Genomic DNA, 19,276 nt, shown 5'->3' on the forward strand with positions numbered 1-19,276 from the left:
GTGGAAAATGTACATTTTTCTTAATTTATTAGGTACATAATGACTAGAGTTTATAAAGTTCTTGCAGACATTTTTTTATATACTCTTGCTAATTGTACTTCAGTAATATTCATGGGAATAATCTGGATGAAAATGTAAATATTTAGTTATATGATGACATCTTATTTTAAAAATTGAAAAAAAACATAATTGTAGGGTTTACTGTCTTATACAAACAAACTCTGTACTTCAAAGGTGCTTTTTGCATTGTACATTTACACTGAATACCCTTTTAGGGTCTAAAAATCCATCTTTTATTTTAAGTGTCATTCATGAATACTAATTTTGTAACTTAATACTAACTATTATAATTTACATCACACAGATTTTTCAGTTAGCAATTATTAATATATCATAATTAATTATAATGTCAATATGCACTGACTACAAGAATTTGATTATTAAGACTACTCAATATTATGCTTAAACTTTTTGTATTTATACTGTAATTTCAAAACAATGTAAGCACTATGTAGTCGTTATTAACCATAACTGTAATTTGAGTCAATAACTGGACCTTGAACACGAAAAATACAGTAAAGTATTAATGTACTTTGCCACTTACGATTCTATGTTACCGTAAGATAGAATTTTTTTACAGATTACTTATTTTCATTATGGTCAAGGTACAATTTTAATTTGCTAGGATAGTCAGTCATAACACCTGTTGCTCCAAGATCAAATGCTTTTTTAAAATCTTCTTCATTATTTAGCACCCAAAAATAAACCTGTATAAATATAAATCACAATTTATTTTTATAATGAGATATTTGGCATGCAATTATTACGTTTTTACATACGTGTATTCCACGAGCTTGTAAATGATAAAACAAACACGGTCTGATCAATAAGATATTTATTACTTTTAAAAAAAATTTGTCTACCGGCAAAAATGTTGGCATTTGATGATTTTTTTTCCTAAAGCTGCATATGTTGTTTATTAATAAATATTCCATTGGTTATAACATGGAAAAATCACCGAGTCTCAAGAAAAACTCACTTTAAATAAACTGATGGTAAAAATATTTCAAGATGAGTTTCTTTAAGAGGCACAAATGGTAAAAGACCAGTGTACGCAAATATTACCAACAGCAGAACTCTCTTCATTGAGAACAAAAGATTCACGTTTGGATTCTATAAAATCGAAACTTCACTTGGCAATGGATATGAATAAGAAATATGTAACAGTTAAAAAATAAAACATACCATGTTGTAACATTTTCTCGTTATTTCATCACTAAAATTGCCCCAAACAGTTAACTCTTCTCGACCATACTGTTTTATCAATTCTGATACTTTGAATATAAGTTCATCATTGTTAACTTTTATGTCAATATTAATTGGAATGTAAGGAAAAGCTTCAAAAACTTCCCTTAACAACGCAAATTTTCTTTCTTTACAGCTTTTTGAGCCAATGTATTCTTTACCTAAAAAAAAATGACATACAATAAGTATTTTTGATATCTATGTAAACTTGAAGTCTCTAAATTTAATGCAAACCTACCTGGTTCAAAATCTATAGGTATTCTTTGCTTAAGCAAAGGTAAATCTTTAAAATTAATCTTAGAAATATATAATTCTATGCCAGTACTTCGTAAAAGATTCTGATCATGACAAACTACTACTTCACCATCTTTCGTTAAATGACAATCAAGTTCTAGCATTTCTGTACCCAATGATACTGCCCTACAATTAAATTTTTTATTATAATTAATAAAGTTTTGTCATATTAATAAATACATAAAATACAATTTTTTATACAAGATATTAAAAATCAACCATTATGGCTGCAACTTAAGATATTTTTCCATTTAGCTTAAGGTGGCTCATCACATTTTTGAAAGTCGAGCCATTGCACCCAAATTGAAATTTATGTTAAAATATGACTAAACGGATGTACAGTTAAAATTTTAGGGCATGTTGCCGGCCAAAATCGAAAAATAATCATATTGAAAGTTTGAAATTTTAGCATTGGTCTTATGGAGCAGTCTGATTTTTTCACCGAAAGTGTTATATTTCGTAGGCTAAAAGTCGGGCCACAGTCTCCAGAAACTGAGAGCAAGTAGTTTAAATAATCCTCTTTCTAACAAAATCGCGAAAGTCCAAGATTACCGGTAAAAACAAAAAGATATAAAGTCTTGAAAGTTCTAACCGCAGGATAACCTCAATTTTGATTCTTGGCGCTAGCCCGGGAGATTCAAATGTCATATATAAGAATGTGGGCAAAAAAATTGTAAAAATGTTGTTTACATCTAAAACTGGAATGTCATGCTCGGTTTTGAACGCATATTATTGCAAAAACTTTGTGTAAAAATATTAAATAACAATAATTTAAATAAATAGGTTGAATAAAAAATAGTTTAATATAAAACTTTTATATTAATTGTTCATTTGATGACAACATAGCAGTAACGCCATAAATAATATAAATTCCAATCAAATAAAATATCCTTTACTTTTCATTACAAACAAATATTTGGCTTATTTTGTCTAATACTTTTGTGTTGGTAGTCACCCGTGGCTTTTCTCCAACATTCTCGCTTAGAAAACTCGCTTTTTTCCTCTCGTTCGCCTGATATTGTAATTAGCATTCATTTTTTACGAGCATTAATTTAATATTTACTGGTAAAAAAATACACACAAAACAAGTATAAGAAAGTTGACAGGTGCTGGAGCTGAGGCACACGCGCGAGTTCGTCTGCTTCGATAGGGACGTACGCAGCTTTTTCGATACCCTATCAATAGTAACTTTTTTCAATTACGGAATTTTTTCGCATTTTTTTGCTCATAAATCATGAATAAGACATGGCACAAACCACTAACTGTCTTTTTATTGGTTTATATTCAGTAAATTTATAATTTATAGAAAAGCCCCCCCGGTGCCCCTGCTTGATACGGCACCATCGTGATGAGCCACCTTAAGTATTCGTCTTATCAACTACAGAAGGTCAAGGGGACAATGTGGCAGATGCGGGAGCTTCTCCTGATTGGATCTGCCATATTCAGGACTAACACGCACACAATCCTAATCAGCCAATCACTAGCTTGGAATCTCATGTCTGTGAGCCTTATAAGTAAGTGACAGACACATATCAATGTGTGAGCAATATACATAGACATACAGTTTCTAAATAGAGTCCTAAACATGGCGGGAAAACATAGCATTTAGCATATATACATACGTAGTGGGACTAAACAAAAAATTATTAAATAAGAAAACCAGAATGCGAATAATGAATGACTCAATGGTACAGGAAATAAAAAAATATTTATCTAAACTAGAAGACAATGAAAAAGCATTAAGTGCGTGTGAAGTTCATTTATTGCAGAGCAACATAAAAAGAAAAAAAGAAAAATTTTAAGACCTTAAAAACTAATATTTATTTTAAACTTGTGTTCACTATTATTGTTTTCGTAGTTTATATTATTAATAATTATATTATTTAGTTTATGTTGTATTAGACAATATTTTTTTCTTTATTATTAACGGACATAGTAAAAAGGGATTTTGTGATATCATTAAAAAAAATATATATAAAAGAGAAATCCCTATTAATCTATTATTTTTAATATTTATATACTCTCAAAAGTTATAATTCACCTCTTATAAATAAAAAATTGTGTTCTTACATATGCAAATAACATTATCATATACTGTCCCACTACTACCACATACAGTGTCCTACTACTGCCGTAATCCTCAAAGACTATGTCCCACTACTGCAGATTTCATGACTTATTTGAAAAATTATTTAATTAAACAGATAATGATAAGCACAGTCAATAAATATTGTTTCCTTAAGTGAAGAGCTATATTTTCAATTTAAAAAAAATTTAGGTGAATTAGCATTGGTAGAACTTCAAAAATATGGAATAAAAATTTTTTGCTTAAACAAGTGTCCCACTATACCCCATTTTACCTTACCGAGTATATGCTATGTATATTTAACTGACTCTTGCTCTCTCGCTCTTGCTTCAATGTTATCTATTAATATGATTTACTTAATTCGTGGAACTAAATGCTCATAATAACATGCACAGAATTTGATTTCAAAATATTCTTTTTTTTTATTTTTTCCGTACGTTCATGCTTATTTTCAAATCCAGTATTATTTTGAAAAAATTTTAAGCGTCTTTTTTAAGGATGGCAGTTCAGCTATAATCACTAATTTATTATTTTCCTCGTCATAATTGTTATGATCTGTAGGATAAGCTCCGGAGGTTGTCAATGAACATATGCGACTTTAAGGTCTCTCTCATCTGAACTTCTGATAGCTAAGATGGTTAAGGCTTACGCTGCTGCTCGTTTTGTTTTGCTATCTAAGGATCGATTCCAACTGTCGGTAGATTTTTTTTTTTGCGATTCATCATTTTGGTTTATTTTCTTTTTATTTATGTTTTATTTACATTTAAAAATAATGTTACTAACACTTTTTTTCCAGTACGTCGAAATAACGAAATAAACATATTTTCAATACTAATTCTATTCAATAATTTGGTAAGTTGATACTTATCATTGGCAAGGCCATTTCGTAATTTCATAATGATAAAACGATTTCTTAGGATATGAGTATAGCTCTTATATTTTAAAACTTCCAAAAAATTATTAACGTTCAACGTAAGAGAGAAAAAATCCGAAAGCACAAGAAAACTTACTTTTATTACAATAATATCAAATATGATTACTACTAGCAAAGTAGAACATACATTTAATCATACAAGAATATTTATCTGCATACATATATTATATTTTCTGGCTTGTATTTACATTTCTTATAATTTATTTCTTGCGGTTACAACCGCTTGTACCTTACGGTGTGGATTTCAAATAATAAAAGTTTTAAGCTTATACATAATTTTCATTAATTTATAGAGTGTCTTTTTTTCAAGAAATAATTGTTAGGAGCATTTAGCTCCACGATTTAATTAAATCAGATTGATAGATAACATTGAATCAAGAGCAAGAGTCAGTTAAATATATATAGCATATACTCGGTTGCAGTCAAAAGAGAAAAACTCGTGTCGTCGCTTGCTTTGGCTGTGCGCTCAGCTACATAGCTATGTGTAGTCGACATTTCCGCTCCTTTCTTCGTAGGCACACATTCGGTATACCCCTTCCACGTTTCTCCAAAATGTGCGCCTATATGCTCATTTTCATGCGAATCCACTCCTCTTTTCGTCTCGATTATGTTAATACTATTATATTGATCTAGAATGGATATTGATCTATTCTAGGTATTTCAGTTTTCATTCATATTTAAAACTTGCCACCGAATAGGTATCCTTCCTTAGCAACACCAAGTTTTGTCTATCGTTTAAATGGTTGGGTACATATATCTTCCTATATTATATAGTTAACTCAGTGGGGCATTCCACACAAACCCCCCACCGCCCCCCATTTGCCCCCCACCAACCCCCACAAAATAAGGTAAAAATCCGTTATTTTCTTGCTTATTTTGACATATCGTAGTTTTTCTCAAAACCCCCCACAGCCCCCCACCGACCCCCCGCACAATTTTTTATGGCCCCCCACCGCCCCCCGCACAATTTTTCATGGCCCCCCACCGACCCCCCACAAAATATTATGTGAACAGTATAGAAGTATGATATAAGTCTTTATTCAAGCCAGGGGGTTCAACCACGTACGGCTTCATGGGATAATAACAATGTATGTTTTAATATTTAATCAAATAGTTACAGAATACTGCACAATACTGTAATCAGCTAAACTTAAATACAATTATTTGTATTTCGATTTACTGGATCCCTTGGTTTTTTTGTAAGCATAAAGTTTTTGGTGGGCTGACTTTTTTCCTTAGCATTTTGTAACGTTGTATTTTGCCAGCCCTGTCAATGTGTTAAAGTCTATTACCACATTCCTACCAAATCACATGGAAATATTGTATAGTATTTTTTCTCAAAACATCCCACATTCCCCCACCTACCCCCTATGGCCCTCCCACTGACCCCCACGAATTTTTTCATGGCCCCCACGGCCTCCCCACACCACTTTTTTGAAACCTGACTGTAATCATACCGTCTTTACCTATCTTTAGACGAAACTGTCTTATTGCCATGATTTATTTCATCGTCAAGAAGAAATTTAAAGTCATAAATTGATTCATAGGGGGTTGTTGCGAAAAACATCATTATTTATACAACTTAGTACGTTTAAAAACCAATTTATATGGAGTTAACAATATTTTAAAACCAAATAATATATACACATATATTGGTGCGCATAATTATTATATCATCATCACTTATATAGTCCTTTATTACACAGTTCTTCTTTTTACGTACATAAACTTAAGTTAAATTTAGAGTATTATTAATATAAACAATGAAAGTTTCGCATCACTTTATGAGTCATCTTATAAAGCCTGATGAAACCACGAAGACTTACGTCCATTTCTATTTTGTTTTAAAATTAATGCTGAAATTGGTACAATAGATGAACACGATATACATTCATGATATGTATTATTTATTAATAAATTTTACCTATACATAAAAAAATAATAATTAAATCATGTTATGAATATTAGATACATTATTATTTTCAAAAATTTCTTTCCAAACTATATTTTCAATCTCTAAACTGTTTTCTCTATCGACTTGAACAAAAATTTCATTTTTATTTTTGCATATTGATAAAGCCACGTACAATTGACCATGAGAAAATAAAGGTTTTGTTAAGTATAATCTCACGTTATCAAAATTTTGACTTTGAGACTTATTTATAGTCATAGAAAATGCTACAACTAATGGGAATTGTTTTCTATATAAAATAAAAGGTAATGATAAAGTATTTCCAGTATTTAATGTAATTCTTGGAATGAAAACTTTATTACCAATTTTTTCTCCCGTTACTATTTCGCCTTCTACGTTATACTTCAGTAATTTAGTAATTCGCAATCATGTACCGTTACATAATCCGTCTGATATACTCAAATTTCGAATTAACATTACTATTGTACCTATTTTTAATTTAAGTTCATGAGGTGGCAAGCCTTCACAAATGTTGTTTAACATTTCTACGGGAAAATTTATATGAATATTATCATCTGATTTTTCAACATCTTTAAATGTTGCAGTATCGATGCTGTAATAAGTTTTAGTTTCCCCATGTAATTTACTTAAAATCTTATTGTTAAAAAAAAAAGTATATTCGTTATGTGAAGTAAGTATGACGTTATTGTCAAAACAGTTGCTGTAATTACCAAAAATGTTGGTACAGACATCATCTGTTATCCAGGATTTAGGAATATTAAATGTTTCTATGTCCCCTTCTCCAAATCTTAACAATAATTTTAAAAATTCATTATTACTAGAACGGATATTATTTTTTATCTTAAAATTTTGAAGAAGTTCCATAAAAATGATGATTTAATAGTTTCTTCTATTATTATAGTTCTATTACCGTTTTTTATAACTGGAAGGATTTGTCGAAAATCTCCTCCTAATACTATTAATTTATCACCAAAGCAAAGTTTTGTATTACACAAGTCTCTCAACGTTCTATCAACGATTTCTAAAGCTTTTTTCGAAATTATAGAAGCCTCGTCCCATGTTATTAAATCAACTTTCCTTAATTTTTTTTTTTCAGTTTCAAATTCTAAAAATACACTTTTAATATTATCTAAGTCTAGAGGTAAACGAAAAGTTCTATGACTGGTCATACCTTCTGGTAGCAATACAGATGCAATTCCTGTCCAAGCCATTGACAAATTGTTTTTACCTCTAGATATAAAGTAATAAATGAGTGTCTTATATAAGTAGGTTTTTCCGGATCCATCAGGACCATCTATGAAGTATACTTTTTCATCTTGTTCACAAATAGTTTTAAAAATTTTTCTTTAATCTTCATTTGACTTTGTGTACATTACATCGAACATTTTTTTACTGAAAGATATTTCCTCAATATTGCAATTATTTATATAGTTTCTAATGATTGGTGTCGGTAAACTAAAAGACTTACATGATTTACCTTTCGATACCAAAATTTGATTAATATGTAGAAGAGCACAATTATTATTATCATTATCGAAGTCTTCCGTAAAATATTTTTTATATTCATTCCATATTTTATCTCCTTCAATGTTTTCTGAAATCAAAAACCAAGCAAAAAATTGTCTTAACTGGTATGGAAACATAATTGTTATGGCTTTTTTAAAAATATTGTCGATTTCAGAATCATGTTCTATTAAACCTATTGCAATTGCAGTATCTCTGAAATTTTTATATGTTATTCCATTATTTTTTTTAACGTCTTCAAACAATGTAGCCCCATGTAATTTATTTAAAATAAGTTTTAAAAAAAAGCGTTCATGATCTTTTGAAGATACTATGTTTAATCTACCTATAGCAATATTTTTCAGTGTAAGTTTTTTTTTTTTCAAATTTTAAGTTTATAGTCAAAAATGTAATGTTCTGGAATGTTAACATATTTCAGTGATTTTGCAAAATCATCTACTTTATTTAATTTAAACCAAGCTGTAAGGGGTGTTTGATAATTTATTATTACATTTTTGATATTATTTTCTTCAAATATGAGTTTTTGTTTATTTTCAAGATGAACAGCTGGATTTACAACTGTATGACTTCTACCACAAATTGGATATTCTTGAAGTCTCCAAGCTGCTTTTATTGGACTTACATATCTAGCATCTACATAACTACTAATTTCATCTACTATTTCTTCATTTAGTTCGTTTGATTTTCCTATTTTAATGTATGTTTAATATCACTAATTAACATGAATAGAATATTGGATTTGATTAAAAAGTTTACGTATTTTTTTATTTCAGATAATAACTTGAATGTTTCAAGATAACTTGATGTATCAGGAATCACAAATTCCCACTAAAAATTTGACGTGGTGACGTGGTTTATCGTATTCCAATATATATCATTTTCCAACAATTACTTTACTGTGTAACTGAAAAAGTTAAAAATAAATAAGAATAAATGTACAAAAATTGTAAAAATGTATTTCTTATAAATTATTCGGAAGTTGGGGGGTTGGCGCGCAGTGCGCGCAGGGGGGCGTTAGCCCCACTAGTATATATATATATATATACGACTTTGATTCACCACATATACTTTATTTTTCGTATTGTATGTTAAAGATTGTAAACGGGACGATTTTACTATTAGTCCGGTAGCTGAAGCATCAAAAAATAGCCAATAAGGAACAAATCGGAGATAGCGTCCAAACTTTGCAGATCGCTTCGTATTATGGTCTGTAAACATGGAAAAATAGTTTTGTCCAACCAAACCACGGGCTTCAATTGTTATTAAACAATTAGTAAAAATTTACCATTTTTTTTCTTAGTTTTTCTCATATAACTTTTTTTGTGGCTGTCGGATTGCAAAAATAGCTAAAGATATTTTGTCCGTCATTTAATTATCTACCAATCTGTGTAAATTAGATCATTGGAAGACTTTTTTTCGCGAAGTTATATTGCAAAAAAGTGCAAAAATCGTCGTTATAAATTGTCATTTTGAAACATCCATAACTTTTATAATGTTTGATGAAAATGCTTCAAAATTTGGTATTCGATAGCTCTTATAAAGATCTTGAGCCGTGCTCAAGGCTTTTCTTGTATTATAAAAAATAACGTAAATAAACTATAATTAATTAAAAAATTCATTTGATTGTCCTGATCGTTAAAATTAAGCTAGACTGAAACTTTGGAATGGATTTTATTCAGAATACAAAGGACTTCAATATTGTAAAAAAAAAATTTTTTTTTTCAATTTTTACCCCGATTTTTTTACAAAATTTAATTTTGCTATACTAACAAATTAACATTACTCGATCATTTTTTATTGTGGAGAAGTAGAACTAGTTCCATCTAATAGTGTCTATTTTTACACAAATTTACAAAAAAAAATTTTTACGATATGATGTTTTTAACTATAGTTATTAACAATTTAGTGTTTTTTGCAATTGTTGAATTTCTATCGGTTTTTTCGATTTGAAAAAAATATTATAGTATCTACATAGCATCTGTTGTTGTAATATATGATTTACAGATTTTTTAACAAATAATTGAAGTTAGAAAAAATTACTTATTTATACAGTTTTACGTGCGATAACGGCCTGTGTACGGCGGATTGCATATTTCAGGCGTTTCCACACCAGTTCGAAAAATCATATTATTTGATCTTTTACTTTTATTATTGTTTTGTAATAACTAAAAATACATAAACATACATTTTTATACAAAATTTATTATGTGAATGCAAGAAAATACGATGTACATGATATTTGTTGCATAAATTTTTTATAAAATACTATTTCTTATATTTTACGTTTTTTTGTTACTGGTGTGTGATCACTATCACTCTCGGTGTCATCTTCTATTTCGGCGAACAAGATGTCAGAATCGTCTTCTAATATTATATAATTAGGAAAAGCATTTTACTGTGAAGGTAAAAATTGCGCTAACATAGAAGACAGAATAGTGTCTCTTAGTGAAGATGAAGATAATAACGACATATACAGTACTCAGAACGTAGAGCATGAGCAAATTCAAATCCAGATGAGTGAATTAGTATTAGAAGACGATTCTGATGACATCTTGTTCGCCGAAATAGAAGATGACACCGAGAGTGATAGTGATCACACACCAGTAACAAAAAAACGTGAAATATAAGAAATAGTATTTTATAAAAATTTATGCAACAAATATCATGTACATCGTATTTTCTTGCATTCACATAATAAATTTTGTATAAAAATGTATGTTTATGTATTTTTAGTTATTACAAAACAATAATAAAAGTAAAAGATCAAATAATATGATTTTTCGAACTGGTGTGAAAACGCCTGAAATATGCAATCCGCCGTACACAGGCCGTTATCGCACGTAAAACTGTATAAATAAGTAATTTTTTCTAACTTCAATTATTTGTTAAAAAATCTGTAAATCATATATTACAACAACAGATGCTATGTAGATACTATAATATTTTTTTCAAATCGAAAAAACCGATAGAAATTCAACAATTGCAAAAAACACTAAATTGTTAATAACTATAGTTAAAAACATCATATCGTAAAAATTTTTTTTTGTAAATTTGTGTAAAAATAGACACTATTAGATGGAACTAGTTCTACTTCTCCACAATAAAAAATGATCGAGTAATGTTAATTTGTTAGTATAGCAAAATTAAATTTTGTAAAAAAATCGGGGTAAAAATTGAAAAAAAAAATTTTTTTTTTACAATATTGAAGTCCTTTGTATTCTGAATAAAATCCATTCCAAAGTTTCAGTCTAGCTTAATTTTAACGATCAGGACAATCAAATGAATTTTTTAATTAATTATAGTTTATTTACGTTATTTTTTATAATACAAGAAAAGCCTTGAGCACGGCTCAAGATCTTTATAAGAGCTATCGAATACCAAATTTTGAAGCATTTTCATCAAACATTATAAAAGTTATGGATGTTTCAAAATGACAATTTATAACGACGATTTTTGCACTTTTTTGCAATATAACTTCGCGAAAAAAAGTCTTCCAATGATCTAATTTACACAGATTGGTAGATAATTAAATGACGGACAAAATATCTTTAGCTATTTTTGCAATCCGACAGCCACAAAAAAAGTTATATGAGAAAAACTAAGAAAAAAAATGGTAAATTTTTACTAATTGTTTAATAACAATTGAAGCCCGTGGTTTGGTTGGACAAAACTATTTTTCCATGTTTACAGACCATAATACGAAGCGATCTGCAAAGTTTGGACGCTATCTCCGATTTGTTCCTTATTGATTGCTTTAGCTACCGGACTATATGAGAGAGTCATCTACCCGCCCCCCCTTTTTTCTGAGGCATCTTTGTTCTTTACTATTATCTGCAAATCTTTATGCCACGGTAAACATCAGATATTAGGTCATGTAAAAAATACCACCTAGTTACTCCGGAGGAAGTGACGGAGCGGAGGGTTGAACCTGAGCTCAGCGCTCTACTATCTTAGCCACTGAGAACTCCCAATGCTGCGTACTATCTATTGTGAAATTAGGAAGTACCAGTAGCCGACATCACACTGTTGGCAACTCTACTTGATTTTAAGAACACGCCTATCCTAATTATACACAGAAAAAATTCGGCTTGCAACCAACTTGATGGTAAAAACATTTTCAGGCTGAAACTGAAACTGAAGAAATCTTAAATTGAGCATTTTGAGATACACATGCCTCGTTTTCGTTGTTACAACGACTTTCTTTCCTATATTTGTCGGTAAAGTTGTGGAGTAGGATTAAAGAGACTATATTAAAACAGAAAACATACTGGTGAAAATACTTATTTTTTGATATTTGAAAATTCGAGTATGCAAATCTGAAGTAGATAGTCACGCGGTCGCCAAGGCGCATCCCCGCGACTTGATAAGTGCACCTATTACGTGCTTACACTTTTCACCTTGCCCCGCCTAACAACTACATGTTTAGTCCCACTTTTTAAATTATTTTCTCTCCGAGTTATGGCGATATTAAGTTTATGGGGGGTATCAGACTTCAGACTTGTCTCTGTTCCACTTTCCTGTGTTATCTCGCAGTACAAAATGTGATTGGCATTTGACACGTTTTCTCCTACTACATAACTAGTAAGATTACTTTTTTCCAGACACTTCTATGGATATATGTCTTTTGGCTGGCACCAGAGGAGTGGCAAGAAGTCTTATTTTTGGCAGACATCGCGTTACCCGGCGCGGCGAGCCAATAACCAAACAACCTTTGCCAAAACTTTGTAAATAATAGCGCCAGGTTATGAGCGTAATTTAAATTCGATTATTGACATTGCCAGGTCGGTAAATTTTTTTCCGGAGGAGGGGAATTCAAGAGGGTAGCCTAATTACCGACTCTGCTGAGTGGGTAAGCGTAAAAAAATTAAAAGCATTGTGAAGGTGGGAAGAGTGCATGGTGGGTGGAATTTTCAAACAAAAACCATTTAAAAATTTTTTTCATACGTATATTACACAAAAGCACACAATGTAAAAATTATACTTATGAATAAAAATTTTCAGCTTGCATATGAGCGCACAAACGAAGCTTGATACATACATTATACAAAAGCATACAATTTAAAAATCATACTAATCCATATAAATTTTAAAAGCGTACCATTCTGCAGTTATATCTAGGCTTGCTTATTTTCACTTACTAAACACTTCGAACACTCATTTAAAATCTAACAAGTTTACTAGATTAAATAAAAGATCTTAGACACTCGCAACATTTTTTTCTTAATCCTCTTCGTCACAATTCACTTTTTCTATAAATCCATTCCGAAGGTGAAAGTGGCAGCTCTCTTTAAATTACGTTGTCATTTTCAATGTCCTTTATCGGACAGCTAGTACATGTAAGCATACTGCCTTCAAAAAAATTGCAGCAGCAATTCAAAAAATGACACCATACCTATGTAATTCTTGGGTACTCCTGATTTTTGAACTTTTTTTTGTGAAGTGGTAGGCTTCATAAAAAGCCTTTTAATCGACTCATGATTCGAACACATTGAAGTGTAGTGATGTCTTTAAGTTGGTGCAATGTCGTCCTGGATGTGGAGATATCACTTAAACTTCGCACATATCTAATTTTTAGAACTTGAGTTTGGTTGAAGAGGTATCGATACCTGGTTGTTCATTACAGTATCTTATGATGTTTGTCAGAAAATAACTTAAATAAAGACGTATGAAATAAGTGTTGAAAAATATTTTGACTGATTGACCAACTACCCGCTGATCACTTTGAAAATTGACTGAAAACTATTGTAGAGGAAGCAGGGTCAGAGAAACTAAAGAGCGATAAAATAATTACACATTTCGAGCAAACACTTAATTACTCATAAGTCTACAGGAATTAGGAAGATGTATCAGCTTAAAGTCAAACGTCGGTTAAAGTTTTGGAGGTGTAAAAATTTTGAAAATTAAAAATATATTTCCAATTTATTCATTTTCATCAAAGTACATCGTAAAACAATTATTAAGAGTGGATGGTTGGGTGGGTTTTTAAAATAGAAATAATCCAAAATGTATCATATAGATCCATGTTTATAAAAACTTACATTATCGCATTGAGAGCTTGCATATAAATGTTAATAATGTACTATTCTGTGGTTATAATTGGACTTACTAGTTTTAGTACATAACATCGCTTACAATATGATTATTTCCTAAATTCTTACGCCTAGTGATACGATTAAAAAAGGTTAAAACTATGTTATCATTTATTAGAGTATCTGATGAAAAAAATTAACAAAACATGCCTAAAGAATCTCAGTCAAAAATTATGAGCTATTATTTTAACTATGAATTATAGCTGTATTTACAGCTATAATTACTTACAATAATAGCTATAATTGACTTTAAAGTAGCTATGATCATGTACAAATAACAACTATAAAAAGTAGCTGTTTACAGCTATAAATTTCTAGCGAATTTTAATTAACAATTAATTCAATAATCTTTTTTTTGTAAGGTATATCAGCCGTATAAGGTGATATTATCCGTATAATAGCACTAAAAGTGGTAAAACGAAAAAAATTTCAACAGTAACATTTTTTTGTTTCTTCGTTTATTGTTCAAAAATACTTCAACCCTTACTTTTAGTGTTATTATACGGATAATATCACCTTATATGGCTGATATACCTTACAAAAAAAAAGATTATTGAATAAATTCTGTTAATTAAAATTCGCTAGAAATTTATAGCTGTAACAGCTACTTTTTATAGTTGTTTTTTTTTTTTTTTTTTTTTTTTTTATATCGGGTTACCGCGACAGCCTATTGGCCCAGTAGTCGCCGGGGCCACCCACTCACCACCTATGTGTGGGGGTGTATTGCCACACCCATTAAATCCTCTCTTTTTAATTGATACCATACAAATCATACCATGGGCACAGTGGAAGTATCTCCGGTGTAACACACCTTGTCAGTTAAGCTGGCACTCTCTGCACCTACTTTTTATAATTGTTATTTGTACATGATTATAGCTGCTTTGTAGTCAATTACAGCTATTACTGTAGCTGATTATAGCTGTAAATAGAGCTATAATTTATAGTTAAAACAATAGCTAATAATTTTTGACTGAGATAGTTATTGCACATAAAAATGAATAATCGATACACCAATTTCTGCAAACGGTGAAGGAATATTTTGTAGCTGTTCAAGATTCCAATGGTAAGTAATAAAGTTTCTTTTGAGTCTATTGATATAATGAGAGATCGTGGGTGGCAGGCTATAGCTGTCAAAGTACACTCCATGACCTTCAATATCAACATATATAGCTACCCAATGCGAGCCTCGTTTGAAACTTTTATCGGTATTGACTATGAGAGCGCACGGTCTTGCCAGAACAAAAGGTAACTGATCTACGGAGAATATGCCGACTGTCGCTGCAGGTATATTGCAAAGATCTCTAAGCAGTTGCAATGGACCATAATGATAGATGCATGAATTCTTATGAATTGAAAATTATAACTACTTGATGATTTGAGTCTACTTCCAATATGTCGTCAAATTCCGCATACAAAACGCAATTGATAATTTTCGTGAGAGCTGTCTCGAATCGTACCTCTATTCGTACTGTACCATTTTTTACTAAATTCCAGTGACCTGCAAAATGCAACGAGAGATCAGGTTTAAGATTGAATGCAAACAGGTATACCCCTGTAGGATAGTCTTTTCTGTGAACACTATTTCCCGCGTTTATGTAGTAGATTCCGGTGTCCGAAAATAAAGTATGATATGCTTCCACGTACATAGGTGTGCTTTCTGTAAAAGTTGCTTGTAGCGGCAGACTAGGGACTTGTACTCCGTCAACATATAACGACAAAAAAAGTACAAAATGATTTCGAAAGTTAAATGGATTCATCTTTCAATTCCCGTTGAAGACTATGTTGTCAACAAATCCTTAAATAATTATTTTCGGAAATTACTAAACGATAACGTTTTCTAAACAGTCACCGCTTATACCACTATGCACAGTAAAAGATTTGACTTCGACGCGAGTAATTGGATATTTTGCTGTAGTGTTTGCCTAAGTTTTTGCATGCAAAATCAAAACTGTAGGACTAATTTTCACTCGCTGAACGAGAAGCGTAGCTTTGGTAATACTGACAGCATAATTTTTCTCTGAAGCATCCATTAGATAAAAAGCATCTTTTAAGCATACTAGGCGTAAACGAACTTCGACAGCATTTAATAACAATTCATCCTGATTACTTTTACGTCTACGATCTTTCCGTCTGTTGAATATTCTTGACGCTTAGTAAGAGCTGAATTTTTTTTCGAGCTGGGTAATTCATCTATTTTTTTAGCAACATCTATTTCCCTATTTCCCAAAGATTTGTTAAGAAATACGAAGATTTTGCTGTAGGACCATAATTTAAAAGCGTTCCAATATATGCTCTGTAAGAGTAAGCATTATTTAGGGGAGTCACGAGTTTTTTATTAAAATATACGTAAACCGGGTTGAATACCGAGTGCAAAAGGTTGTTCACTGGAGCTATAAGCGCATTTCCATCCTTGTCGTAAAGTGTCACTGCTATTGACAATTTACAATTTTATAAATTAAGTAGTAATATAAGTTAATATATTTCAATAAACAAAATATTATACATAAGTTCATGTAAAATAAGCGATTACATGGTTACTTTACTTGGAAAATAATTTTGCCAGATACGTTTTTAATGACATTTATACTATGAATGTCATTCTCAATGAAATGTTTATCACAGTTAAATATTTCTTTTTAGAATGACTCCACAAGCTACTGAATTGACCTCGCTCCACGATGTAAAAAGACTTTCATCACTTTTTGGTGCACTAAACAATGTTGAGCTACTTTGATAGTCTTTTACACAACATTTTTTGTCCATCTTAATTAATTTATATTCAAATCAATCAATGCGAATTTTAATATAACTTTACATTGCACTTATTTTTTTTGATTTTTCCCTTTCTAAGTGTTTACTGGCTCCAGGAGCTCGTCTGCTCATTCCTCCTATGTAACACCTGGTTACATGAAATGATCATAAAAATTTATCGCAGGTAATATAGAAAGAAAGACCACCTATTCTATATCTTACACCGTGGTCTAATCGTTCTAGATGAGGTCATGTAGATCGTGTAATCCGTAGTGATCTAGATCTAGAAATCTTAACACTACGATCACACACATCTCCAGAAAAAATCTGCGGTTTGCTGATTGTGTGAAAGAAAGTTCCCGCACTACCACCGCTTTATTCGTATTAAGCAAGAGCGTTGAATGCATCCCCGATCAAAAAAATACCACATGACTACTATACGGCTTCTTACGGATACCATGATGTTGGGAAAAGGGCAGTATACGTTTTCTAAAGGGAGTTCTATCGGTTGCAAAATTAACAATGAGAGATTGCCAAAAATTTTTACAAATCAATAAAGTGATGGAAATTACAGTGTCAAAATTTGAAGACACGAGGGTTTCTAGAAGCTGAGTAATTAATTTTCATTTTCAGCTAATTTTTACATGTAGGCTTACAGGCTGCCGTCCTCTAAAGCACTTCCATCGCATTTATCTCGCTTATTAACCATGAACTTTTGATAGTAATTTTACCAATAATAAAAAAATTTGTAATGATCGTATTTAATTTTATTAAACGTGTCGAGGGTCCTTGTGAGAGAAGAAATTAATTAATAAGCGTGGTAAAAACTGCAAAACGTTTTTTTTTTCACAGGAGAGCGAGAAAGAGACAATATACCAAACTGTAGAGAGCGTCGCATGGACTATAGCGAAGGATAGAACCTCCTTAACCGGACCGCTAAGGTTCGTGTATGGGCTGTATGAAGGATCCGTATGTCACAGTCTGTACGGCGCTCATACACGGTCCGTAAACCAATATGTATTAGTAGTCAATGCTAACTACATTGTAGATTATATTGGACGTACCGTGCATACTGTATTTATATTTGTTAGTAAAATGGACGATGAAAATGGCAATAAATTTGAATAAATTTAATAAAATAAATTACACACGCAATAAATCTTTTATTTAAGTACTTTTTTCTTATAGCTATTCGCTACGTCCTACGTTTTTTTTTTTTTTTTTTTTTTTTGTGGAGGGAGGGGAAATGCATTGAGGCACACCGCAGGGACAGCGGTAGTGTGGGACTCGGTGGATTTTTTTTATTAGACCACCCATACCCACTAAAACCCCCCCCCCTTGCCACGTGGCTTTTAATCCACCCTGGAACCACGTTAGCATTACTTCAGGGTGGAGCCACCAGGGAGACCATCGCGTTTCACAGCATTAACGAGCTAGCTCGCCACCATTTGCTAGAGGTGCTAATGCTCTCGAGTTCTGAAAAGGACTCGGGGTCCCTGAGTACCAGCACCTTGTCTAGCTCTTCATAGTAGGCCGCCTACTTAGCCAGCACCACTATAAGCTTAATGCTTTCCTTTGCTGATAGGTAAGAAGTACCCAGTGCAGCGTGGGTCCACATAAGCCTGTCTTTCAACTTAAGGCCTTTCTGCCTTATTTTGATCCTGCTTGGGCCTTATCCCTGGCCTCTTTTAGGGCTCTTCTAAATAGAGGGCAGCTTCTACTGCCTGCTTCGTGCTCGTTGTTCATTGTTGGGCAAAGGAAGCACTGTGCTGGACCTAGGCACTCTTTCTTCCGGTGGTTTGTGCTTCCACACCGGAAGCAAAGCTTGGATCTGTTTTCTTCCTTACAGTTGCCCGAGATGTGTCCATATCCCAGGCATTTAAAACATCTTGTTACTTCAATTCTTCTTCGAATTCGGCAGCTTACAAAGCCAACTCGTAACTTGCCTTCCTTTTCTACTTGTCTAGCAGATGCTTCGTCCACCTTTATTAAAGCCAGCTTCTGTCCTCTGGCATTTGGCTTTAAAAGAGCAACTTCTGGCTCCTGGCTCTGATGTCCAAAAGTCCTAGCGAAAGCCTCTTTGACCTCATCTTCCTCTACAATGGCATCCAGATCTCGGACCTCTAATGTCACTTTTCTGTCGCTCATTTTCACGGTACCCTGTCCGGCTACCGACTTTTGAATTTGCTGTGAGAATGCAGTAGCATTCTCTACACCTTTGGCTTTAATAAGTATGTCTCCTTTTTTTGAAGTGACAACACTTTGGACTGCCACTTTAGCCTTATCGGGGTCAAAGTTCGCCTTCATAGTCTTCAGCACCGTTGCAAAGGTCTGTCCTTCAGCCATCTTCACTACTGCTG

At 31.9% G+C, this 19,276-nt stretch overlaps 1 protein-coding gene across 1 annotated transcript in view; it reads right to left on the minus strand.

The window, feature by feature from the left end:
* Positions 1–510: 510 nt before the first annotated feature.
* The window catches only part of LOC106641560 (lysophospholipase D GDPD1), a 75,100-nt gene continuing 56,334 nt past the window's right edge, over positions 511–19,276 (minus strand). Inside the window, exons 3-7 of the mRNA XM_089595588.1 lie at positions 1,544–1,725; positions 1,246–1,466; positions 1,040–1,173; positions 840–957; positions 511–767 (exon numbers count right to left, since the gene is read on the minus strand). Coding sequence (XP_089451714.1) covers positions 642–767; positions 840–957; positions 1,040–1,173; positions 1,246–1,466; positions 1,544–1,725 — 781 coding nt within the window. The 3' untranslated portion in view covers positions 511–641. The remainder of the gene's footprint in view (positions 768–839; positions 958–1,039; positions 1,174–1,245; positions 1,467–1,543; positions 1,726–19,276) is intronic.

The sequence above is a fragment of the Copidosoma floridanum genome, unplaced genomic scaffold (genome assembly GCF_036245765.1).
Source record: "Copidosoma floridanum isolate Cflo_tuat_1 unplaced genomic scaffold, Cflo_Japanese_pri ptg000026l, whole genome shotgun sequence".
Taxonomy (NCBI): domain Eukaryota; kingdom Metazoa; phylum Arthropoda; class Insecta; order Hymenoptera; family Encyrtidae; genus Copidosoma; species Copidosoma floridanum.